General features: G+C 43.3%; 1 protein-coding gene across 9 annotated transcripts in view; it reads left to right on the top strand.

Annotated features, from left to right (window-relative positions):
* ARFIP1 (ADP ribosylation factor interacting protein 1) overlaps positions 1–26,507 on the top strand; it is a 123,188-nt gene that overhangs the window by 73,810 nt on the left and 22,871 nt on the right. For all 9 annotated transcript variants that reach the window (XM_060178943.1, XM_060178948.1, XM_060178945.1 and 6 more), the window contains one exon: positions 3,202–3,376. In XM_060178943.1, the coding sequence (XP_060034926.1) occupies positions 3,202–3,376 (175 nt within the window). The remainder of the gene's footprint in view (positions 1–3,201; positions 3,377–26,507) is intronic.

The raw sequence follows: 26,507 nt of genomic DNA, 5'->3' as shown, positions 1-26,507 counted from the left end.
AAAATAGCTCCCTGGATAGCACACTGCTTTGCCAGGTGTGCAGCCTAGGTTCAGTCCCACCTCCCCCCACACTAAAGGAAGCTTCCGTGCTGTGTTTTTTTTCTGTCTGCCTCTCAGTCTTGCTCTTTCTGTCCAAACGTCAGCCCAGAGCAGTTAAGACTTAGAGAAAACCAAGGAAGAAGGAAGGAGAAATAGAAAAAGAAAGACGTCTAAGTGTGTTGTTCCCGTTCTCTTCTCCCTTCATCTCGTACACCTTTAAAAATACTAATTCAGGGAGTCGGGCGGTAGCGCAGCCGCTTAAGCGCAGAAGGTGGCTAGACCCAGAAGTGGATAAATCTTTGGACTCTCAAGGATGAGGTCCTAAATTCAGGCCCCAGTGTCACTTGCGCTAGAGTGATGCTCTGTCTTGTTTTGTTTCTCCTCTCATAGTAAATGAAACTTTTCAAAAATCACATCAAGTTAAAATATGATCTTATAATGAGAACTATGACTTTAAGTGTTCTAATCTGAATATAATGTGTCAGTTTATCTGAGGCTTTTGAAGAAAATTCTAAATCAAGCTGTATGTATTTTGTTAGCTGAAAAACCTCTAAATGACCTCTTCGTGTTCTTTAAGAACCACCAAAAAAAAAAACAGATCCACCAACAACAATGATGTCACCCTATAATTTATCCCTTTTCTGAAAGTCCAGTGTATTATTTTGCTCATTAAATTTTATTCATTAAATGTGACTAATCTGTGCTGTTTCTGAAGCAGGGGGGAACAGGTTAGTTACAGAACTAAAACATTAGCTGCGCAGGGGTGACATGCAGAAGGGACCCCAGACTGAAAGTTTCTCAGCCAAACTTGCATCAGGGACTAAATTTTCTTCTTTATCAAAACCAGAATTTACTGAGTTGCAGGGCAAGGGTCATCTGTTTGATCATATGAAAAAAGTGACAGTTTAGGCAAGTGTGGGGTGGCCTGTTGATGCACCTATTGTGCATTGTGCCTGAATATTTCCTAGCCCTCTACAGATAGAGAATCTGGTCACAGCTTTGCTGTCACTTCTCTCCAGCAGAACAATGGTGGGCCAGACTTTTCAGATGTGAGTACCTGGTACTTTCAGCCCCAAAGTAACCAGCCATCACTGACTCTTTTGATAGGATTCAGTTCAGACTGGTAACTTCGAAGCAAAACAGTTGAGTCTTGAAAATGGTTTTTCAGGGGCCAGGCGATAAAGCAGCAAGTTAAGCGTAAATGGTGTGAAGTTCAAGGGACCAACTGTTAAGGATCCCGGTTTGAGCCCCCGGCTCCCCACCTGCAGGGAGGTGGCTTCACAAGTGGTGAAACAGGTCTGCAGATGTCTGTCTTTCTCTCCCCCTCTCTGTCTTCACTTCCTCTCTCCATTTCTCTCTGTCCTATCCAACAACATCTATAACAACAACAAAAAAAATGGGGAAAGGAGCAGTAGATTTTTAGTGCAGGCACCGAGCCCCAGTGATAACCCTGAAGGTAAGAAAAAAGAAAATAGTTTCTCCTTCTGGTGGCAAGGAGCATTGTTAGAGACGCTCTTACCAAAAGGTGAACTTTGAGACTGTCTGCAAACTAGATGTGGGCTTTTAAGGGAAGGAAGGACAGGCCGAGCAGCACTGCTCCACCACGTGGGAAGCTTCCCACTTGCAGCTGCTCCCAGGTGGTGGCCAGGAGCTCACATGGGGAGCCATCTTCCGGCCCTATAAAAATATGTATCTCCAGAGTGGGAGCTGTGAATTGTGTCGCTAATTTGAGTAAAGAGCTTTAGTTTTAGGGCGTGAACTTTGTAGTGCTCATTTTAACTGAATTTGAGGTGACTTTGCTGCTTCTTAGCTGAATATTGACTAATTGAAACTGCTGGGTCTCTTCTCTTAGTCAGCAAGGCCGTACATGCCTACAGTGAGCCATGACAGAGCTGTTTTGGGGTGCAGGGGGCCATGGGGTTGATTGCAGTGGGTTAACTACTTCAGATAGACAGTGGTGTTAGAAATTTGGGGAGGCAACTCAGGGAATACACAGGGGCCACTGCTGTATATTCTGTTGGTGTCTAAATATCACCGTAGGCTGGTGAAATCGCTCACTCGGATAGTGCGCCGCTTCGCCGTGTGCCCTGCCTGGGTTCAAGCCCAGCCCCCACCACACTGCAGGAAGCCTTGGTGCTGTGGTCTCTTTCACTCTCTGCCTTCTCTGCCCCTGCCTAAAAAAAAGCCACTAACCTCCTATGTTGATTGAACACCTGAAGTGGGGTAGTCTGAATCAAGATGTGATGAAAATATAAAATCCACAGTGGGTTTCAGAGAGTCAGTACTCCCGCTGGAAGGCAAAATACCTCATTAGCAATTTTTTCATATTAATTACATATCGTGTTAATATTTGCTAAGCAAAATAAAATAATATTGTTGAAAAAAACAGGTAAGGTGTTTTTTGGTGTTTTTTTTTTTTTTTTTAACGGTGAGTAGAAAGTCTGATGTGGCTCACATTGTATTGCTGCTGCGAATTGCTGGCCTGGACTATACTTGAATGGTCACTTACCCTCAGTGTAGCTTTTCCCAATTGAACGAAGTCATTCTGAAGTCTACTGTCCTCACTTTCCCACTGTGCTTTATCAGTACTAGTCAGTTTATTTGGGGGCTTGATGTCAGCAGCAGTAGGTTTTGGCATCTGTATTGTTACGGGGTTTTTTTGGTTTTGCCGCCAGTTATTGCTGAGGCTCTGCCCACACAATTCCACCACTCCCAGTGGCTTTTTAATTTTTTTTTTTTTTTTTACAGAGGGTGAGAGACAGAAGGGGGTGGAGGGTGAGAAGAAACACCTGCAGCACTGCTCCACCATTTATGAAGCTTCCCCTTTCTGAAGCACCGGAGGCTTGAAGCCAGGTCATCACATGATTACGGTGTGCGCTCTACTAGTGTCCACCACCCAGCCAATAAGCTGGCTTTTAAATTCTGGATGTCTTATTTATCAGTTAATGCTGTACTTAAAGACAGTTTAAAAGGGAACTTCCACTTTCCCCTCCTCCTGCTTACATGAAGGACTCTGTGTTAAATTCTTTATGTCAGAGCCTGCAAGAACGCAGGGATTACTACGCAGTAGTGTGGCCTCCTAGGCTAACGTGACTCTGCATCACTTCTTGAAAGTGTTCCGTCTGTTTCTGTAGGCTTACTCGTCACTTGCTTTCTCTCCAGGATTGAATATGACGCCTACCGTACTGATTTGGAAGAGCTGAATCTTGGACCACGTGATGCTAATACCCTGCCAAAGATCGAGCAGTCACAGCATTTGTTCCAAGCACACAAGGAAAAATATGATAAAATGCGCAGTGATGTCTCCATAAAATTAAAATTTCTAGAAGAAAATAAGGTAAGTGTATCATTTACCATCTACAGTTTTGGTGCTGTAGTCCTTTGTCAGTCGGTCAGCCTGTCTGTCTGTCTGTCTATCTGCTTGACTGAAAGAGCACCCCAGACAAGTGAAATCAGGCCCAGCTCTTCCACAAAATAATCAACAAAAGAAGACTCAGTATTCCTAAGCCAGCTGTGCCTATCTAGTTCTTTCCAGAGTAAATGAAAATTGGGATAAACAGCAGCCTTGTAGCAACTACTTCTCTGGTGCGTTTTGGGAACATGGCAGTATGTCTACAGATATAAACGTGAATCCGGGAGGTTTCTGTGTGCTGCTCACTATGCATTTTACGTCTATTCTCAAATCTCACATCAACCATCACAACGTGATTCTTTTCATAAGTAGTATTAAATAGTATGCTGGGGACGCAGCAGTGAACAGAAGCAACCAAGTCCATGTCCTCTGGCTTTCTTACCAGTCAGGTACTTTCATTATTCACATTTTACAGCTGACTGGGGGTTTTTGTTTTGTTTTGTTTTTTTCTTTATTGGGGGATTGATGGTTTACAGTTGACAGTAAAAGACAGTAGTTTGTACATGTGTAACATTCTCAGTTTTCTACATAACAATTCAATCGTACTAGGTCCTCCTCTGCCATCGTGTTCCAGGACCTGCCCCCCCCCCCCGCCCCCCGCCCCCAGAGTCTTTTACTTTGGTGCAATACACCAGTGACTAGGTTTGTTACTGAAACCCTCACTCCTCATCTGCTTGGGGTCCTTCTTGATCTGTTCATGTAAAGATCATACTTGCTCGTTAGGAACAGATACATGGCATAACAGGGCTTTTCTTCTTCTGTGTTCAAAACTTCTAGATCCTAGGAACATCAGAATCAATATTTGAAGTGTGAAAATGAGGCCCTGGGTTCAGTTCATGGCACCCATGGGAACACTATGGACAACAAAAGAGGGTGGAACTCCATGGATGGTGGAATGGTGCTTCAGTGTCTCTCTTTCCCATCTGTCTGTCTCTTTTTCTAAAGACACAGAATTCGTAAAAACCTGGAGTCAAGATGGCTCCGCACTACCACACATACATACGGTGATTTCAAGGCCTGTGTCAGGGTTTGAGAAGGCACCAGAGGAAGTCGCTTTGACTTGAAAAGAGAAACTTAGAAGAGTTGGTGTTTAGTTTGAGAAGTGGGAACAGCTGGTGGAGAGTTAAAGATGTGTGCTTAGAGTTTAAATGAGCCAGGATCGGAGCTTCAGAGACAACGATTTGGAAGTCACTGTGTGAGAACGCTGTCATCCTTCTCACCTTTTGACCCTTCTCACTATAAAAAAATCTTAAAAAAGAACGTTGTCTCTAGTCTCTAGAATCTTACATTCTTAGTCTAGAGATAGTCTTAGTATTTGACTCCCCACAATACATTTTAATTTGAACTCAGTGACCAGCTGTTTCTAAAGTAAGATCTGGCTTTAGGGTGTTAAAAATTATTTTTATTTTACTCCTCAAAACTGTAACAAGATAATGTTGAAATGTTAGTTTAGGCAATAAAGTAACTATAATTTGGGTGAAGACTTAGATCCATGAGAAGCTTTGTTTTTGTTATAGAGCAAGCCTTACCCTTTTGTTTTTTAACAGCTTTCCCAAAGGGAGGAGAAAGCAAGCCTTGGGCCTAGCAGCTGTCTGTCACCACTGTTTGCCTTTTTGGTGCTTTGCAATGCCTTCCTTTGGGAGGTTTTATTCTTTTGGGAAACTACACCTTAATATGTACTTTAGCTTTCCCCATGTAATAGTCTGGGCCCCTTTGTCAAAGATTAGATGTCCATAGGTGTGGGGCCTCATTTCTGGGCTCTCAATTCTATTCCACTGGTCAGTGTGTCTGTTCATGTTCCAGTACCAAGCAGTTTTGATGACAGTGGCTCTATAATATAGTTTGAGATCTGGCAGTGTGATGCGTCCGGTTCTGTTCTTTTTTCTCAAGATTGTTTTGGCAATTCTAGGTCTTTTCTGGTTCCAGATAAACATTTGTAGCATTTTTTCTATTCTCCTAAAAAATGTGCTTGGGATCTTGATGGGGATAGCATTAAATTTGTAGATGGCTCTGGGTAATATATTCATTTTGATGATGTTAATTCTTCCAACCCATGAACATGGAATATCTTTCCACTTCTTTGTGTCTTTTTCAATTTCTTTGAGTAGTGACTCATAATTTTCAGTATACAAGTCTTTCACTTCTTTGGTTAGGTTTATTCCTAGATATTTTATTGTTTTTGTTGCTATAGAAAAAGGAACTGATTTCTGGATTTCAATTTCTTCTAACTTAGTGTTTGCATAGAGGAATGCCACTGACTTTTGAATGTTAATTTTATAGCCTGACACCTTACTGTATTGCCTGATGATTTCCAAAAGCTTCTTGCTAGATTCCTTAGGTTTTTCCATGTATACTATCATGTCATCTGCAAATAAGGAGAGTTTGACTTCTTCTCTTCCAATCTGTATTCCTTTAATTCCTTGCTCCTGCCTGATTGCTATGGCAAGAACTTCCAACACTATGTTGAATAGTAATGGTGATAGTGGGCAGCCCTGTCTAGTACATGGGGAAAGCAGAGTCTCTTCAACAAATGGTGTTGGAAACAATGGATTGAAACATGCAGAAGAATGAAGCTGAATCACTGTATTTCACCAAATACAAAAGTAAATTCCAAGTGGATCAAGGACTTGGATGTTAGACCAGAAACTATCAGATACTTAGAGGAAAATATTGGAAGAACTTTTTTCCGCATAAATTTTAAAGACATTTTCAATGAAACGAATCCAATTACAAGGAAGACTAAGGCAAGTATAAACCTATGGGACTACATCAGATTAAAAAGCTTCTTCACAGCAAAAGAAACCACTACCCAAATCAAGAGACCCCTCACAGAATGGGAGAAGATCTTTACATGCCATACATCAGATAAGAGTTTAATAACCAACATATATAAAGAGCTTACCAGACTCAACAACAAGACAACAAATAACCCCATCCAAAAATGGGGGGAGGAATTGGACAGAATATTCACCACAGAAGAGATCCAAAAGGCCGAGAAACACATGAAAAAATGCTCCAAGTCTCTGATTGTCAGAGAAATGCAAATCAAGACAACAATGAGATATCACTTCACTCCTGTGAGAATGTCACACATCAGAAAAGGTAACAGCAGCAAATGCTGGAGAGGGTGTGGGGTCAAAGGAACCCTCCTGCACTGCTGGTGGGAATGTCAATTGGTCCAACCTCTGTGGAGAACAGTCTGGAGAACTCTCAGAAGGCTAGAAATGGACCTACCCTATGACCCTGAAATTCCCCTCCTGGGGATATATCCTAAGGAACCCAACACATCCATCCAAAAAGATCTGTGTACACATATGTTCTTGGCAGCACAATTTGTAATAGCCAAAACCTGGAAGCAACCCAGGTGTCCAACAACAGATGAGTGGCTGAGCAAGTTGTGGTATATATACACAATGGAATACTACTCAGCTGTAAAAAATGGTGACTTCACCATTTTCAGCCGATCTTGGATGGACCTTGAAAAAATCATGCTGAGTGAAATAAGTCAGAAACAGAAGGATGAATATGGGATGATCTCACTCTCAGGCCAAAGTTGAAAAACAAGATTAGAAAAGAAAACACAAGTCGAACCTGAAATGGAATTGGAGTATTACACCAAAGTAAAAGACTCTGGGGTGGGTGGGTTGGTGGGGAGACTACAGGAAAAAATAAATAAATAAATAAATAAAAAATAAAGTGATTTTTTTCAAAAAAAAAATATATATATATATGTACTTTAGCATCTCTTTTTTATGCAATTGTTCTTAGGGCTAATTAGCCCTTGAGTTTTAACAAACTGCTTCATAAAGACTATACATTGATTTTTTTGTTTGCTTGTTTGTGTTTTTAGAGCACTGCTTAGCTCTGGTTTTCGGTACTACCCTAGTTCAAACCTCAGATCCTCAGGCATGCAAGTCATTCTGTATAACTTCTGTGCTGTCTTGTCTAGCTCTTGTATAGTGAATTTTTAAAATTGTATTTATCAGTGTTAGAAGAGGAGGAATAGAGAACCAGACCATTATTCTGCTGTGTGCATTGCCAAGGATCAAACTTAGGACTTCATAATTGAGAGTCCAACACTTTATTCATTGTGCCACTTCCCAAGCCAGTATAGTGAATTAAAAAAAAAGAAAGAAAGAAAGAAAGAAAGAAAAAAGACTTACATTGTCTGCTCACCAGTGAGTACATTGCATTTGGAACTTGATGGTGCTCTGAAAGCTGCTGCCTTTAAAAATCATTCACACAGCTCTTTTTCCTTTCTCTCTGCTCTCACATTATATCTCCCATACCAACAGCTCTCACTCGAGAGACCAGGTGACCCAGCAACTGGAACGGAGCAGACAGTGCGACACTGCAGACTGGGAAGTAGCACGCTGGCTAGGGCTCTGGGTCTAATAGTACTGAGTTCAGGCCCTGCTACAGCATGTACCAGGGCGATGTTCTGCCTCTCTCTCTCTCTCTCTCTCTCTCTCTCTCTCTGTTCTATCTTTGATTAGGAATTTTAAAAATTAAAAAATGATTTTTTTTTTTTTTTTTAGGTAAAGAGATACTAGCACAGGACTGTGAGTCATTCCTGTGATTATAGTGAAGAACTTTAGTAGTCAGGGATCGTGAGAATGTTTTCATTTGTCTCATTCTAAGAACTTAAGGAAAAAAAAGTGCTGCCAGGGCTGTCACTCAGCAGTAAGGGGCACCTCTTCCTGGGGACCCAGCTGCCATCCCTCCATCCCTACACATCCAGGACATGTGTTCTGGGAGCTGACTCTCTCTTTCTATGGCAAAATAATTAAGTGATTCTTCCCCCCTCCTTTTTTTTTTTTTTTCCTTTACATTTTGAGAAGACTTGATAGATTCTTAGCTGCATTTTAGAAACAGAGATGCATATATGCACTTAGCTCGCTTTCCTCCTCTCTGACAAAATAGGAATAGGCTTTCAAATACTCCGTAGTTGATGCACTGATGCTGAGTGACGACTCTGAATTTGACACTTAACCTTTCACTGAAAAACCTGAATTCTCATTTTCTTTATAACTGACACTCTCTGTCCACACCTCGTCCCGGGCCTGTGCTGTGTTAAGCTTTACGCTGAACCTCCTTTATTCCCTGACATCCTCTTCCTTGTTGACTAAACAGCATTGAGTTGCATAGCAGTAAGGACAGTTAGAGTCTTCTCATGCTTCCTCTGTCATCAGCTTGTGTCCTTTTCCGCATCTAAACGTAATTTGAGCTGTTTTGTGACTTCAGACATTTTATTTACTTTTTATTACTCCTTTCAAAGTCCAAAACAAAGTAGACTGGTATAGTGAGGAGATAGACATTTCGGATGCTTTGTAGACAGAGCCACTGCCCTGCCTGCTCTCATAGCCCTCGTGCCGCCTAGCATGGAGCTGAATGCGTGGCGGGCATTGAACAAGCGCCTCTGCACTTTCCCCCAGACCTAGAGATGATGTGGGGAAGTGAGGAGAGTGAGTCAGCTAGGACGGGAGAAGGGCAGAGCCTGATTACCTCACTGTTTTCCCTTAGTGAAAGCAGAGTTGTGCTCTCTCAAATGCGCCTCTCTCATCTGCCAGGGGCACTGTTTGCATGGAAAGAGGAAGCAGACATTCAGAGAAAAATAAGCAGAGCGCTGTGAATAACCCATGTTTATTTTTTAAGCAACTCTGTATAGGACTGTCAGTGACACAGAGCATGGAAAAAAGTAATGTAAGATTCATGTTTCCCTGAGGACGAACTAAAGTTGGAAGTGGTAAAAAAAAAAAAAAAAAAAAAACCCTTTCCAAGGTAACTCCAATACTAGGAAAGAAAAAACCCTGGATTCAAAAAAAGATATAGATTAGAGGAGGTGCTGTGTGGTTGGCTGCACAAGGACCCAGGTTCAAGCCTCTGGTCCCCAGCTGCAGGGGGAAAGTTTCACAAGTGGTGAAGCAGGGCCACAGGTGTCTCTCTGTTTCTCTCCCTCTCTATTTCCCCCTCTCCTCTCAATTTCTCTTTGTCTCTATCCAATAATAAATAAATATATTTTTAAAAATCTTTAAAAGGATGTAAATGAGAATGAATGAAGAATCCCATGGCACCGGAGGTGGTACAGTGGATAAAGCATTTGACTCTCAAGCATGAGGTCTCTAGTTCAGTCCCAGGCAACACATATGCCAGGTGCAATGTTCTAGTCCATAATCTCTCTCTCTCCCTCCCCTTCCCCCTCTCTCTCCCCCTCCCCTCTCTCTCCCGGCTCTTTCCTTCCCTCTCTCCTCCTCTCTCTCCCTTTCTCTCCTCCCCCCTCTCTCCCCCCCTTCCTCTCTCTCCCTCTCCCCCTCCCTCCTACTCTCTCCAGTCTAACGCTTTCCCAACTGAGCTATTTCAGCTCTAACCCTCTTACTCTCTGCCCTTCTCTCCCTCCCTCTTTAAATAAATAAAACTTTGGGGCTGGGGAGGCAGCATAATGATTATGCAAAAGACTTTCATGCCTGAGGCTCCAAGATCCCAGGTCCAATTCCCAGCACCACCATATGCCAGAGCTGAGCAGTGCTCTAGTTGGTTCTCTTCTTTCTCTCCTCCCCTCTCCTCTCTCTCATTCTGTGTATCGTTCAATAAAATAAAATATTTAAATAAATTTTTAAAAAGAAGAAATAATCCCACTAGCCTTACTATATTATTATGTTAAGAAGAACAAACCCTTACTTTAGAGTAGTGACAGTAAAGAGCCTATGACCATAAAGATTTTTTTTAATCATGATGACATGAAGGATAACAAACAATGGAATTCCTCCTCCCCCCCCAAAAAAAAAAGTTTAACTTAGTTTTAAACATTCCCCTTTTAGAACCAAAAAGATAGCTCACCACTGGAGCGCAAGACTTGTATGCCTGAGGCCCCAGGTTCAGAATGTCTCTGCCCTTTTCTCTCTCTCTCCTCTCATAAAGCCAGTAAGTCTCTTCTTACAAAATAGAAATGTTTTTTAAAAATAGTATGCTATATTTCAAGATGAGACAGCAAGGTTTTGTCTCTGTGTGTGTTTTAGACTTTTACGTTCTTAATTACTTTATGGGGGGGTAATGGCTTACACATGGACACAGTTTCTCATCTCATCACGATAGCCCCCTGCCTTCCCTCCTTCCTCTAGAGTCCTTTGCTTTGCTGTAATACAGCAAACCCAGTCCAAGTTGTACTTTGTATTTCCCTTTTCTGTTCTTGTTTCTTAAGTTCCACCTGCAAGTGAGGTCATCCCATATTCCTCCTTCTCTTTCTGGCTTATCTCACTTAACATGATTCCCTCAAGCTCCATTTAAGATGAGGTGAAGGTGACCTCATCATTCTAAATAGCTGAGTAGTATTCCATTCCATTGTGTATATACTTAGAACCCTTTTAGCCACTCATCTGTTATTGAACCCCTGAGTTGCTTCCAAGTTTGGACTAATACAAATTGTGATTATATGTGTGTGTGCGTGGGGGGGGGGGGTGTTTCCTTAGGATTTATCCCCAAGAAAGGAATTGCCAGGTCGTAGGGTAGGTCCATTTCTAGCTTTCTGAGAGTTCTCCAGACTGCTCTCCACAGGGGTTGGACCAGTTTACATTCCCACCGGCAGTGCAGGAGGTTCCTTTAAGCACCCTCCCAACTTTGCCGGCATTTGTTGTTACTGCCCTTTCTGCTGTATGATATTCTCACAGGAGTAAAGCGATATCTCGTTTGTCTTGTCTTTATTTGCATTTCTCTTATCATTGACTTAGAGGGTTTTTTTTTTAATTGTTTTCTGGGTTTTTTTTGTTTGTTTGTTTTGTTTTTTCTTTTTTGTTTTTTGTTTTTGTCTGTCTGTTGGCTTTTTGGATCTCTTCTTTAATGAATATTCTGTCCATATTCTCTCTCCACTTCTGGAGGGGGTCATTTGGGTTTTTGTTGCTGACTTTGGTGAGCTCATTTTTCCCCCCACTTAATGTTTGTGATTAATAGTAGGTTACAAGATGACAAAATTACAGTGCATAGTTTTCACACCACACCCCCACCAAAATTCTGTGTCCCCAACCCTCCACCTCCCACAGATTACCACCATAGTTCTCACGAGTCTTAGAAACAGTTTGTTTGCTTCTGTTTGATGTGCTCTTTATATAAGTATATTATTTATTTATTCATTTATTCATATATTTATTTTTGAGAGATATGCAGAGAGAAAGACACAGAAACACCAGAGCACTGCTCAGCCCTGGTTTATGGTGGTGCAGGGGATTAAACCTGGGACTTTGGAGCCTCAGGCATCAGAGTCTCTTTGCATAGCCATTATGCTATCTACCCCCACCCTATATTTTGGTTACTAACCTTTTGTTTGATATATGATACATAAAGATCTCGCATTCTGTAAGGAGTTTCTCTATTTGGAGCATGGCTCCTTTTGCTATCCAAAAATCTTTAAATTTATCATTTTATTTTATTTTTACCAGAGTGCTACTAAACTCAAGCTTTTGGTAGTGGGGCCTGGGACCATAAGCCTCAGGCATGGAAGTCTGTTTGTATAACCATTATGCTGTCTCCCCCACCCAGAAGCTTTTCAATGTGATGTAGTCCCACTGGTTTGTTTTTGGTCTTGTTTTCCTTGGGATTATATTTGAGTCATTGAAGACTTAAATTTTAGGCTGAAAAGAATGCTGCCAATGTTTTCCTCCAACTATTTGAAGGATTCTGGTCTAATATCCAAATCCTTGATCCATTTGGAGTTTACTTTTATGTGTGGTGAAATGTGGTGGTTTAGTTTCATTCTTCCACGTTTCAATCCAATTTTCCCTACACCATTTTTTGACGAGGTTTTCTTCATTGAATATTTTGGACTCCCTTGTGAAAAAACTAGATGTCCATAGGTGTGGAGAACAGCTGGGTGTCTATATAGATTTTTGTGGCCTTTAATTTTCCTGTGACTCAACATCAGATGATCAGCTGTGTTGTTAAGCTGTTGACTTGCTAGTTCCACACATTCGGTTTTAACTGGGGCTCCGTGTGTGCAGCATGGACTTGACAAGCACTGAGCTGCATCCCTGTCAAATTCCCCACATCATCTTTCTTTTTAATTTTCCTTTGCTTAAGATTTAGCTATTTATTATCACAGGAGAGAAAAAGAACTAGAGCATCATTCTATTACACACGATACCAGGGATCGAAATTAGGATCTCAGGCTGATGAGATTCAAGCTCTAACCACTGCACCACCTGCAAGGCTGCCCCTACAGAATCTTCATTAACAGATTAGAAACAGTGTGATAGAGAAATTGTACCACACAATGTATTGTTGTTAGTGTTCTGGCTTCCAAATCTCTTAAACCTTTTCTAGATCCATAGGGAAGAATTTTGCCTATGATTGATTTACTTGCCTCCTTTCTCTCTTTAGAGGGGAGGCAGAAGGTAACCATCTTGATATAAGCCCGCCCACCTTTGGGTGTTTTGAGTTGTGGGGTGATTTTTGGAGTTAGCATCAGCCAAGCCCTGGCTGATAGGAGGCAGTCAGCAGGAAAGGCCAAGAGAGAAAATAGTCTTTCTGAGTCAAATTTAGCAGGATGCCAGTAGTGTTTAAGAATTTGACTTTGCGGGAGTCGGGTGGTAGCACAGTGGGTTAAGCGCACATGGCGCGAAGCGCAAGGACCGGCATAAGGATCCCGGTTTGAGCCCCCAACTCCCCACCTGCAGGGAAGTTGCTTCACAGGTGGTGAGGCAGGTCTGCAGGTGTCTGTCTTTCTCTCCCCCTACCCCCGTCTTCCCCTCCTCTCTCCATTTCTCTCTGTCCTAACAACAATGACATCAATAACAACAATAAAAAACAAGGGCAACAAAAGGGGAAAGTAAATTTAAAAAAAAAAAGAATTTGACTTTGCATTGTCTTTTTTACCCTGTCCTTCTGGTAGTGACTCAGCACTTCTGTGTTGACCATATACATGTATATTATCCCTCCCATGAGGATGGAATATATTCCTTTCATGACTCACCTATAATTTGTTTTGTTAGATTAAAAGAAAATCTTTTGATAGTTTTTTTTTTCCTTTATTCCCATAAAACATACAACATCCTGGTTTTGGTTTTTGTTTTTGTTGTTTTTTTTTTTTTTTTGCCTCCAGGGTTATCGCTGGGGCTTGGTGCCAGCACTACGAATCCACTGCTCTTGGAGGCCACTTTTTTCCCCATTTTATTGGACAGGATAGAGAGAAATTGAAAGAGAAAGAGAGACACCTGCAGACCTGCTTCACTGCTTGTGAGGCATCCTCCCTGCAAGTGGGGAGCCGGGGGCTTGAACCCAGATCCTTGTACAGGCCCTTGCACTTTATTCTGTGTGCACTTCACGGGGTGTGCTACTGTCCAGCCCCAGGTATTGTATGTACCTGCTATCGTATGTCCTGGTTTTCTAACTTTGTTTCTACCCTTAAAATCTTTCAAAAGGTTATCTTTTTACTCAGTAGCATTTACAGTGTGTGTTTTAGGCTCACGTTGTGCCTAATTGTGAAGAAATACTGTCTGATAGTATGGAGACAAATTCCCCATGGACTAAGATCTAGTCGAGGCCCGTTAGGAAAGTCTGCTGTGATGGTGAACTAAGCCTGGGGAGGAAGCAGAGTTGGTCAAAGAGGCTAATGTGGGCAGGAGGCTCCCACCGGGCTAGGTGACAGTGTGACTGGGAGGGGCCGCAGGACGGCATTTGGTGGGTAAAGCTCCGAGGAAAACTCCGGAAGAAGCCCCGCGTCCTGTGTAGAAGTGGTTTGTGAACCTAAGGTAGAGTCCAGTGTTACTGTGTGTAGTTTTTTTTTTTTCCAAAGAAAAATGTCTTAATAACAGATTTAAAAAAATTAATAAGTTTCTATAAAGTTGATAGGGCCATGGGATCAGAATCTTGTAAGTTGTATAAGAAAGAGGACAGGACCACTTAAATATCCATTTTCTGAAATATGATATGGAACCGTGCTTATGAGTGTTTCATTCTTAGCCCCTATTTCCCAGTGCCCAGAGGCTGTAAGAACAGGGCTTGCAGATTTGTGTGATGACATCATGGGTTTTGCTTTGTTTTGTTTTAACCAGAGCATTGCTCAGCTCTTACTTTTGTTGGTACTGAGGATTCAACTAATGAAAATATATATGTATGTATGTATGTATGTATACAGCTGGTTCCTTAACTTCTCTATCTAAATTAATTTAGGACTAGGAGCTGAATCACTAACTTAAATGGCTAAATTCACTTACCTGTTTCCTCTTACCACCATGCGAGTTCTTTCCACCCGTACTTATTCACATGGTACCCTGAGCTTTCTCCAATAAAACATATATCATGTCATGTTATAAGTGCCTGTTTGTCAGTTTTCTCCCGGAAAGAAATTCCACGGCCACATCTATAGAGTATTCCCTTCCTAAAGTCAGGGAGTTGGTGGACCGGTCTGTGAGCAGTCTGTATATGGAGGGCACTCTCTGTCAGGACTTTTGAAGCCCGGTGTCCATTGATTTATCTGTATGATTTGTGATCATATACCACTGTACATGCTGCTATGATCCACACAGAGGTTTGGTAAGTTGCCCAGAGTCTCAAGTCCAGACCAGGATTCAGATCTAGATCTGTTGAGCTCCAAAGCCTGTTTCTGTATTGAATATGATATTAAGGTGCTTCTTCATGAGGCTCTTAAAACAGCAGAGGGTAGGCGGGAAAGAGCACTGTGAACCTTAAAACAAGATGGACAGAAGCGGGGCAGGGGTGCAGCTGATGAAGCTCGGCTGTTACTGAGTGCGAGGACCCAGGGACAAGCTCCCAGTTCCCACCTGTGGGGTGGGCTTCATAAGCAGCAAAGCAGTGCTGCAAGTACCTCTCTTTCTCTCGTCCCTCTTCCTCTCTTGTTTCTCTGGGGTGGAAGGAGGAAGAGAGGAGGGGAGAAAGAAAGAGAAATGGGGAAACAGTGACTACTGGGAGCAGTGGATTCATCATGCAGGTACTGAGCCCCAGTGATAACCCTGGTAACAGAATAATAAGTACATACAAAAGGTAGAGCAGCGGACATTCTTTTTAAGGGGTGGGAATCAGTGGACTGAGAATTTTAATGTATTATCAGATAAGAAATTAGACCGCCCCGTGTCTTTCCTGTTGCTTACTGCTTCCTGCACGTGTGGGCAGATGGTGCTGCGGTGTGAGCAGAGGAAGCCAGATGAGTTGTTTCCCATTTATCTTGGGACAAAAGTAAATAAGGGGCCAGGCAGTAACACACCAGGTTAAGTGCACATAGTGAGAATCGTAAGGATCCCGGTTTGAGCCCCTGACCCCCCGCCTGCGGGGGAGGGGGGTCACTTCACAAGCTGGGAAATAGGTCTGCAGGTGTCTATCTTTCTCTCCCCCTCTCTATCTGCTCCTTGTCTCTCAGTTTCTCTGTCCTATCTAACAGCAACAACAACAATGGAAAAAATGGCCTCCAGGAGCAGTGGATTCATAGTGCAGGCACCAAGCTCCAGCAATAACCCTAGAGAAAAGAGAGAGAGAGAGAGAAATAATTTGAAAAAATATAACAAATACATAAATAAATAAATAAATAAATAAATGACAGGAGAGAGAACACCATCGGTAGTGCAACAGTCTGAAGTACCAGAGTTCCCAGGTTCAATCCCTGGCACCACCGTAAGCCAGATCTGAGCAGTGCTGTAGTAGCAGTTACTAACTGGGGAAAAATGAATTGATTAATTAGTTAATTAAAGTATAAGACCGTACCAGAGTTGCAATGTACCATGACTGAGGTTTACAAGTTATCTTTCATCAGTTACCTCCTTTTCAAAACATCACTGCCCTTTTTCCTCTTGTTGGATGCTTTTAATTATGTAGTCTATGCTTCATCGGTGATCTGTTGAAACCTATCCCAGTGAGTCAGGAAAATAAAATCTGTTCTTCCACCTCCCCTTGTAATTCCTATTTGTCTTTCCTTCTCTCATTCCTCTCTCAGTGCCCACACCCATATTTTTGATAGTGCTTCCCTCTCTCTGACTGGTAGCTAGCTGCTTTGACTTAGCAGGCATTTGCAATCAGCAGAGTGATTGCAAATGAGTGAAAATATACTTCATAGGCAAGTTATACAAAGAGACTCTCATGCCTGAGGCTCCAAAGTCCCAGGTTCAGTCCATCCCCAGCACCACCATAATCCAGAGCTAAGCAGTGCTCTGGTAAAAATAAATGAATAAACAAGCACACAAATAAATCAAAAATAGATATTTCACAAGCCTAATAGAAGCCTGAGGCAGGTACACAGACCTCCTTGTTACTCCTCCAGTTTCTTAATGGGGGGGGAGAACTGGGGGGAGGGGGCAGTATCAGTGACAATCAGAGAAACATCTGAATAGTCAGGAGGAAGAATGGAGTTCACCTTCCCAACTTAGTTGTTGAGACATCTTACTAAAGACTGATTTTGTTCAAGCGTTTCTTCACATGTCTAAGCCAAGCTACTACCCAGGTATTGTTCTGTACTTACTATAAAGCTCTGTCCCCTTCCCCTCAGGTTAGTGGGAGAGCTAGTTGTCAATTTGGAGAACTTAATAGTTGTCAATATCGGGCACCTGGTTGAGCGCACATGGTACAGTGCTCAAGGACCCAGGCTCAAGCCTCCTTGAACCACCTGCAGGAGGAAGGAAAGCTTCATAAGTGGTGAAGCAGGGCTGCAGGTGGTGTCTGTCTCTTTCCCTCTCTGCTTCCCCCTTCCCTCTTGATTTCTGGTTGTCTCTATCCAATAAATAAAGATGATAAAAAAAATAAATAAAGATGATAAATGTTTTAAATAATTGTAAATATCTTTGAACAGGTAACTTGTGTTTCAAATGGAAATTGCTTATATGAGAAGAAAAGAGAGAGAGAGAGAGAGAGAGAGAGAAAAGTAATGCATGATGATAGAAAGGACCGAGGTTGGGTAGAGAGTGTCTGCCCTGAGGAGATGAGGGATTCTACCTATTGTAAGCCATAAAGTGGGGGCGGGCGGGCGGGGGAATAATAAGGCTTGGTGTGCAGTCTTAATTCGATGTGGGGAAGATCCCTTGGTGGACTGTTGTGCCCTTTATGATTTTGGTGCCTATGGAGTGATATTCATCTTTCAGCTTTTCAGTCAGTAGCTTTGCAAATGTTGCAAATGTAGCTTCGGTTTATAACCGCCATGTGGGCAGAAAAGCGCTTTCAGCATAATCCACTCGGCATCGTCTATCCATCCATCCTGCTCTCCCAATTTCTGTTGCCCAGTTTCTATTTAAAGCCCCAGCTTGTGTCTCTGCTTTCCTAGTGGTTGTCGCAGTCGGCTTTGCCCTTTGACAATCAGAGCATTGTACGGCTCCTTGTAGGTCATTCACCAGATGTTGCTGTAGTGCTTGCACTTAGGTCTGATCGGCCTCGCTTATTGTTGGGTGGGTCATTATGAAAGTGCTTTACCATTGCGTTCACAATGATTTAGTGTGCCTCTAAATTACTGGAATTGTTCTGATGTTAGGTTTTGAAATTTTGTTGTCATCCCATTTCTGCCTAGAATTTCTGTCTCCTGTTGTCTTTTGTGAAATCCTGCCTTTCTGTTCTATTTCCCCATGTATCCATTTTAAAGCTCCTCTTTTATTTTATTTATTTATTTATTATTGGATAGAGACAGGAATTGAGAGGGGAGGGGGAGATAGAGAGGGAAAGAGACAGAGACACCTGCATCCCTACTTCACCCCTTGTGAAGCTTCCTCCCAAGTCCTGAAGCTTGAACCCAGGTCCTTGCACACTGTAGTGTGTGCACCTAACCAGATGCACTGCCGCCTGGCCCTTTGAAGCTCTTCTAACTTCGCGTATGCATAATTTCACATGGACTTTTTTTCCCTGCCTCGTAGTGATTAGAAGACAGACAAGCAGGCAGATTTTAAAATTTTTATTACTTATTTATTTCTACCAGAGTACTTACTGCTTGGCACTGGCTTATGATGGAAAATTAAACCTAGGACCTCCAAGCCTCAGACATGAAAGCCTTCTGCAGAGCCCCAGCATCCCAAAATTTAACGTTGTCTTAATCTTCATGGTTTAGAAAACAATAACTTTACTTCCGTCATCTCTTCCAGTCTTTGTGTCACACCCTGGACTAGAAGGTGTTTGTTTATACAGCCAAAAACAAAATTAGAAAAGGAGTAAAGTCTGTCATTTCTACCCTTTCTTTAAGTGCTTGCTATGTCGTTGTTTGAGTTTTTATTTAAAACTTTCAGATGTTTCTTGCCTTAAGAATAGAGGCGAATAGTACAGGTGAATAAGCAGAGAGCAGGCCTGGGGCAAGGCTCTGCTTCCCACTTGACTACCCCAGTCAGATTCCATTTCTGAGTCTCTGATTTTGACTGTAACATGGAGCTGACAGAAGACTTCACAGAGTGGATGGGAGAGTAGCCTGTCAGCTGGTGTCCACAGCAGTTGCTTGGCAAAGCTTACCACAGATTGGCTTGCACAAATCCTCGACTGCTGTACAATGTCACTTCTGGTGATCAGATGGGAAAACTACTGAAGTAAATGGGGTGGGAGGGAGTAACCTGAAAACATTTCCTTGGATGTGGTTTGATTGGACAAGAGTTGACTCCATTAACATCATCCTTTAATTTGATTCTGAAATCTGACAACACATGATCCATGCTACTGGAAAAAATGAAGTGTCTCTACTTTTGGTTTAAGTCAGCTTCTGAGACTTAAAGTTGACAGTGAACTTTTTTTACTTTATTCCCAGTCTTATAATTGAAAACCTGTGGACACCCCCGCCCCATGTGCCCCCTCTACTAGGTGCTGCTCTGAAGTGTGTGTAAAACACCAAGAACCTTCGCACATCAACCTTCTCACAGTTACTGGGAGAACGTTCTTGTGAAAATGGATAGTGTACCAGTTTGTTGTGAAAACTGGATCTGGGTTCTGAAAAACACCCTCTCTCTTTGATTTCCCATGGATCGAGTTTCTCATGCTGGGGGGTGGGGGGGCATTTCAGATGCATGAATGCATTCCAGGTGGGGCTTCTGTAGTGGCTCTGTCAGGAGTGAGGAAACTGCTTTGTGTGAACCCAAAATAAAAAAGCAAGGGAAGCCAATTCATGCCCCCCAAACCTAAAACTGGGTGGGAAATGACTTTGTGACTCAGGTAGGTTACTAGTGTGAGAGCCTTAAAAAAAAAATTTTTTTTTTTTAAATCCCTCAGAAGACTGAAGAATGTTTAGCTGGTGCACTGATTCATAACATTCTGCTTAACTTAATAGGTATCTTTAAAAAAAAAAAAGCCTTTCAAGATAAAGGCTTAAGAGCCATTTAAGTTTCCACGTATATATGTACACTCCTATTTAGAAAGCAGTTGTTGTCCTTGGAAATGTTCAGTAGAAAGGAACTGTAAAAGATGTCCATTGTAGGGGCCTGAAGAGAGACACCTGGTAGGGTGCATGCCTTGCCGTACATGCAGTCCAGGTTCTAACCCCAGTGCCACCTGGGAGTGCCAAGGCACCAGGAGAAGCTCTGGTGCTATGGTGTCCTTCTACATCCCTCTCTGCCTCTCTGTCTTGTCTGAGATAATGAAAAAGTGAGCCTGGAGCAGTGAAATCACTCATAAGCAAGTTCCCAGCAACCCCTCCCCCATCTTCTATCTTAATTTCAGTTTCTTTATTATACAGATAGGAAGAGTTCACTTGGTAAACTTGGGACACAGGGCTGGGGAGATAGCATAATGGTTATGCAGAAAGACTCTTCCATGCTAAAGGGTCAAAAGTCTCAGGTTCAGTCCTCAGCACTGTCATGAATCAGATCTCAGCAGTGTTCTGGGACGGAGGGGTGGGGAGAAACAAGAACGTACAAACTTGGGGCAGATGTGGGAGCATGGAGCCCCTTTTCTTGACGTTGTTGACTTACTGGCATTCTTCTCTGTGCTTCCTTCTGCTAAAGTTACACAGAGTCTCCTCCATGTACAAAGAAAAAGGTACTCAGTGTAGTAGGCCAAGAAAGTAGAAACTTAACAAGTGGATTCCTTCTGGTAAATTTGACTTTTTCCTGATCTGGAAAATGCCATTTTAGAGAATGGCATTTGCTCTGTGAGGACTGCTGACACTTTATTTTAGGGAAAGGTAAGAGTTTGCCTTGAACTCACTATGATCTCATCTATGATCTCAGGCTCCATAGGCATAGCTGAATGACTTGGTTATAAGCAGGACTGGTTTATAGCTTTAAAGAGAAGTCAAATCTGGAAAGACTATTTGAAACTTTCTGATTTCGTGTCATTTTTATATCTATCAAGTCATATATATATTTACTTGATAGAGGCAGAAATTGAGAGTGAAGGAGAATGAGAGAGACCCCTGTAGCATTGCTTTATCCCCTGTGACGCTTCCCCTACAGGTGGGGACAGGAAGCTTGAACCCAGGTCCTTGAGCATTGTCACACATGTGCTTTACTAGATGTGCCACTTCCCAGCCCTCTGTCCTTTTAATAATGATATTGTCTCTGAAATGAGTGGTAAAGCAACACTTGACATGCGTACAAAGGAACATGCGTAGCACACATACGGTTCATACAGCCTAACAAGTGACATAATGAACATGTGCGGCCCCAGCCCAGCCCAAGAGCTAGAACATTTCCAACCATTTGCTTTTATCTTGGCCTTCCCTCCCTCGCCCAGCCCCTTGCGTGTGCGTGTGCGTGTGCGTGTATGTGTGTGTGTCTGTGTGTGTGTGTGTGTGTGTGTCCAGACCTTACATATCGTTAATTCTGCTGCTGAAAGACATGTGCATTCTTTCTGGGCCTGGTAAGATGCCCCTGGCCATGACACTCTCGGCCTAGTGTGTGTTCCACTTGGTGAGATAAAGCCAGATGACTTTCTGATGTGGGTGTGCCAATCTGCATTCCCACCAGCAGTCTGTACACGTTCCCTGGATCCGCATTCTTTGTAGATGAATTGAGTCAGTGCTGTTCTGTGTGTTGCTCACATATGTTTCCTCCTCTATAAATGTCAGCTCTGCTTTTTCCAACTGGCGTGTTTGTTTACTAATTGTTGATTTGTAGCTGGTCTCGATATATCTGTGTGCTATTTTGGTGGTGGGTCACAGATTATCTATTTTTGTGGCCTGTTATTTTGTCCTTTTTTATAATGGTTTTTGGCAAACTGAAGTTCTTGAGTTAGTTTAAATTATCAGCTTCTTTTGCTAGTGCTTTTTATGTGCTATTTAAGAAGCATTTTCCAATTCGATGTTATAAGGTTTGGGACTGTATTTCCCCTATAAGTTTAGTGTTTATCTTGTTTTGTTTGGTTTTTTGCTTTTCAGAAGTCCAGATTCACCCAGAGCCTATTTATTTAGATTATAAGAGTTAGAAATCCTCTTTTTCCCTCAGGTGAATGACCAGTTTATCTGGTGCAAACCCCCCCCACACACACACACACACACACCTTTAACGCAGTATAATTGGCGTGCAACAGTGCACACACTTAAAGTGTCCAGATTGACAAGATCCCTGTGAAATGCATGCTAGAAGAGAAAAGCCAAGGTCGCCATGTTGCTCAGCTGACTGAGGAGTCTTCTCAGAGTTGACGCTGATGTTTTAATGAAAGAAAGATACGCAAGAGGTAGCTGCTGTGCTGGTGCCCACGAACTGCCACGAAGTAAAGGGCGTGGAGTAAGAGAGGACTCAAACGTGCACCCCAGGCCCACCAGCAGGTCACGGGGAGCACGACCGGCTGAAATGGTGACTCTGGGGCAGGGTCTGCAAGGTCCCCAAGCACGGGAGCCGTGGTTTCTGTGGAGTTGGGAGTCTGCCACCCTCAAAGAATCTGCATAGGTTCTTTCTTGTTCACCAGCCAGAACTCTCCAGACTCAGTACTTTTGGGCTTGTACAGGGGCTTCACTTCAAGGTAGACATGACTGGACCATTTCCCACTGGTGGTTGGATCAGCCTGTAGCCTGACTTACTGAGTGAGGGTCTGAGATCGTGGAGTCCTTATTGGCTCCGAGAGGGACCAGGACACCAGCAAAAGGAGAAGGGGGGTGAGAGATGTTCTCCCCATGGAAACCACACTAGAACACGCACTAGGCCCTGAGTTGGAGCACCCAGCCTCCACATGGGAGTATCTGCACAGGGGAAGCTTTACAAGAGCTGGAGCAATACTGTGGAATCTCTCTGTCCCTCACCCTTTATCTCTGGGACTGCGAGTCAATCAGGAGCGGTGGAATCACACAGTCATAAAGACTCAGCAAAAAAAAAAAAAAAAAAAAAACTGGATACAGACACAGGGGTGGGGGGTGCTTATGCAAAAAAGAATTATTTTATTGTATTTATTTATTTATTTATCTATTTTAACCAAGCACTGATCAGCACTGGTTTATTGTGTGGGAGATTAAGCCTGGGAATTTGGAGCCTCAGGCATGAAAGGTTGTTTTGTTTTTTTGTTTTTTTTTTTTACACATAACCATTATGCTATCTTCCTAGCCAGGAAGTCTTCTCTCAGAGCTACAGAAAAGCAAGAGGTTTTTTTTTGTTTTCTTTTTTTTTTTTTTCTTCCTCCTGGGCTATTGCTGGGGCTTTGTGCTGGCACCACGAATCCACCACTCCTGGTGTCCATTTTTTTATTGGATAGAACAGAGAGAAATTGAAGGGGAGGGAGAGAGAGACCTGCAGACCTGCTTCACCACTCAAGAAGCAACCTCCCTGCAGGTGGAGAGCTGGGGACTCGAACTGGGATCCTTGTGCAGGTCCATGCACTTAATCCAGTGCACCACTGCTCAGAGTTTTTATCTTGTGCGGACACTGCAGTTGGCCCTATGTAATGTGCTTGGTATATGATCATATGTCTTCACGTATGACCTGCTCAGAAAGCCCTAGAGACTGTGCTGTGGCCACAAGCACCAGTGAGGACGTAATGAGTCAGGTCTCAGCTGTGGGAGGAGAACCAGCAACCTCCTGGTTTAGACCACTGGGGTTGTTCAGCCTTTGCAGAGCACTGGCTGGATTTGTTGTGCAGCGAAGGCCCCTATGGTTGAACTGGAAAACAGCTTGTGAGGGGCTAGACTCCTCCTCTCCCATTGCCTCCTGGCCTTTCCTGGGGATTTACATGGGGGTTTCTGCTGGGTTTGGGCCCCCCCCTCCTCCTCCCCTCATGTTGTGGGGGTGGGGCCAGAGCTGGTCCCCAGAATTATCCAGGGGCTTTCCAAAAGTCATGTTGTAACATAAACTCTGGTGTGCTAGAAAGCGCTCTTTGTAATAACAAAAGATACTTCCTATGGGGCCAGGTGGTGGCGTACCTAGTGAGTCGCACTACTGTGCACAAAGACCCGGGTTCAAGCCCTGGTCCCCACCTGCAGGGGGAAAGCTTCACAAGTGGTGAAGTAGGGCTGCAGGTGTCTGTCTCTGCCCCTCTCCATTTCCCCCTGCCCTCTCGATTTCTCTGTCTCTACCCAATAATAAATAAATGTAGTTTAAAAGGTTTTTTTTAAAAAAATACCTCCTAAAGTCAGGAGGGTTTTAGGAACTCTGTACTAGGAGTGGAACTGTACACAGTGCAGATTTCATACTCTTAAGTCATAACACCACAATTCCAAACTAATGTGTTCTGTACTCAGTTTGGTAGCACCTACACCAAATTAGTGTGTTCTATCTAAGTAAATGAAATTGCTTGAAGACTTGACTGTCAGTAGGTAAACTGGAATGCGCTGAAATGGGATGCGTCTGTCCTCATTGAATTGAACATAGCAGGCAGTGTGGCATTTCACTTAACCCTCACAACTCTAGAGATTCGAGTTGGGGACGGTATCCCCTGATGAACAGATAAAGAACTTGGCTAGTGGAGCTAGAAGTCACCTGTGTCCAGTGTCACAGGTAAAATGGGGTCACAGCTATGGCTGCCGTGCTTCCAGATCCTCTTAACCTCTGAATCAAGAGGGTGAACATATATTACTTAAGGTCAAAGAATTATAACTCAGGATGATACATTTGGACAGAGACCCATACCAAGTCCCAAGGAGAAACAAAAGCTAGAGGGTTTTTGTTGTTGTTTGTTTGTTTGTTTTCACCAGAGCATTGCTCAACTCTAGTTTATGGTGGTGGTGCTGAGGACTGAACCAGCTAGAGGCCTTTTTTTTTTTTTTTTTTTTTTTTTTTGTGCAGAAATTGGACCTCACTGGCTCCCAAGGTGTGTGTGTGTGGGGGGGGGCCTGGGAAGAGGTTATAACGGTTATGCAAACAAACTCTCAAGCCTGAGGCACTGAAGGTCCCAGGTTCAATCCCCAGCACTACTATAAGCCAGAACTGTGCAGTGCTCTGGTAAAAGAGAGAGAGAAAGAGAGAGAGAAACACCATAGCATCAGTCCACCATCGATGGAACTCTTCTGGTGTACTTGCTCCCATGTGCCAGGCTCACACCCAGGACCTTGAGCATGGTACCGTGCCAGCTACTTGGTAGGATGGCTCACAAGAAAACGAAGAGAAAGTCGAGGTAAGTTCTTTGGTGCCGTCCAGCCGAGCTACTTCTGACTACACATAATTATTGCTGGATCTGCCCTCAGGCGAAAATAAATAAACAAATAAAGTCAGTTATCTGCGATTAGGATGATTTATCAAACAATTGTTTAAGGGGGCTGGTCAGTGGTGCACTGCTTAAGCACACATAGAATTAAGCACAAGGACCCAGGCTTGCACCCCTGGCTCCCCACCTGCAGGGGAGAAGCTTCACAAGCCGTGAAGCAGGTCTACAGATGTCTGTCTTCCTCTCTTCTCACTCTCTTTCTCTCCTTCGCTCCCTCTCACCTCCCCCTCCCCTTCCCTCCCCTCCCCTCCTCTCTCAATTTCTCTCTGTCCTATCAAATGAAAAAAAAAAAAGGCCACCAGAAGCAGTGGATTCATAGCGCTGACCCTGAGCCCCAGTGATAACAATGGAGGTAAAATAAATAAATAAATAATAAAATTAAATTAAAAACCAATTACTTGGTGTTGTCTCAAAGTAGTTGCTGTTGGGTTCTAGGAGCAGGATGAGCAAACAGTTTCTTCAGAACAGCAGTCCTGCTTCCACTGAGTTCTTCTGTGGCTGGTCAGGTCTCAAGACAGAGTCGGTCTAATAGGAGCCTCCCTAGTCCAGGCTGACGCTTTCAGATGATACACACACACATACATGCCGCAGCACGGAAGCTGCCCCAGTGCTACAGTATCCCTGGTGAATTATCTCAGTGACCCTGAAAAGGATTTAGCTGCTGGTGTACATATTGAGAATGAGGAGTCTGGGGAGTCGGGCGGTAGCGTGCCCAGCAGGTTAAGTGCACGTGGCGCAAAGTGCAAGGATCAGCATAAGGATTCCAGTTTGAGCCGCCGGCTCCCCACCTACGGGGGAGTCACTTCACAAGCGGTGAAGCAGGTCTGCAGGTGTCTGTCTTTCTCTCCCCCACTGTCTTCCCCCCCTCCATTTCTCTCTGTCCTAACAACAATGACATCAATAACAGCAACACTAATAACTACAACAATAAAAAAAAAAAGGGCAACAAAAGGGAGTAAATAAATAAATTTTTTTAAAAAAAGAGAGAGAGAGAATGAGTCTGTTTGTAGTGGGGGATGTGAGGATACATATCCTGAGCTAAAAAAGGGGAAAACGGAGTGGTGGGTAGAGAACATATGGTCATGCAAAGAGACTTTCAAGCCCGAGGCTCCAAAGTCTCAAGTTCAATTCCCTACACTACCATAAGCCAAAGCTAAGCAGTGCTCTGGTATATAAAGGAAGGGAAGGGGAGTCAGGCGGTAGCGCAGAGGGTTAAGCACACATGGCGTGAGTAAGGATCCCTGTTCAAGCCTCTGGCTCCCCACCTGCAGGGGAGTAGCTTTACAGGCAGTGAAGCAGGTCTGCAGGTGTCTTTCTCCCCCTTTCTGTCTTCCCCTCCTATCTCCATTTCTCTCTGTCCTATCCAAAGACAGCAACAACAATAATAATAACCACAACAATGATAAAAAAAAAACAAGGGCAACAAAAGGGGAAAAATGGTCTCCAGGAGCAGTGGATTCGTGGTGCAGGCACTGAGCCCGGCAATAAACCTGGAGGCAAAAAAATGGGGGTGAGGGAGAAAAAGGGAGTCGGGTGGCAGCTC

The sequence above is a fragment of the Erinaceus europaeus genome, chromosome 19, assembly GCF_950295315.1.
Source record: "Erinaceus europaeus chromosome 19, mEriEur2.1, whole genome shotgun sequence".
In the NCBI taxonomy this organism is placed as follows: Eukaryota; Metazoa; Chordata; class Mammalia; order Eulipotyphla; family Erinaceidae; genus Erinaceus; species Erinaceus europaeus.
Note: the sequence above shows the minus strand (reverse complement) of the source record. Positions and strands in the feature narration are given on the sequence as shown.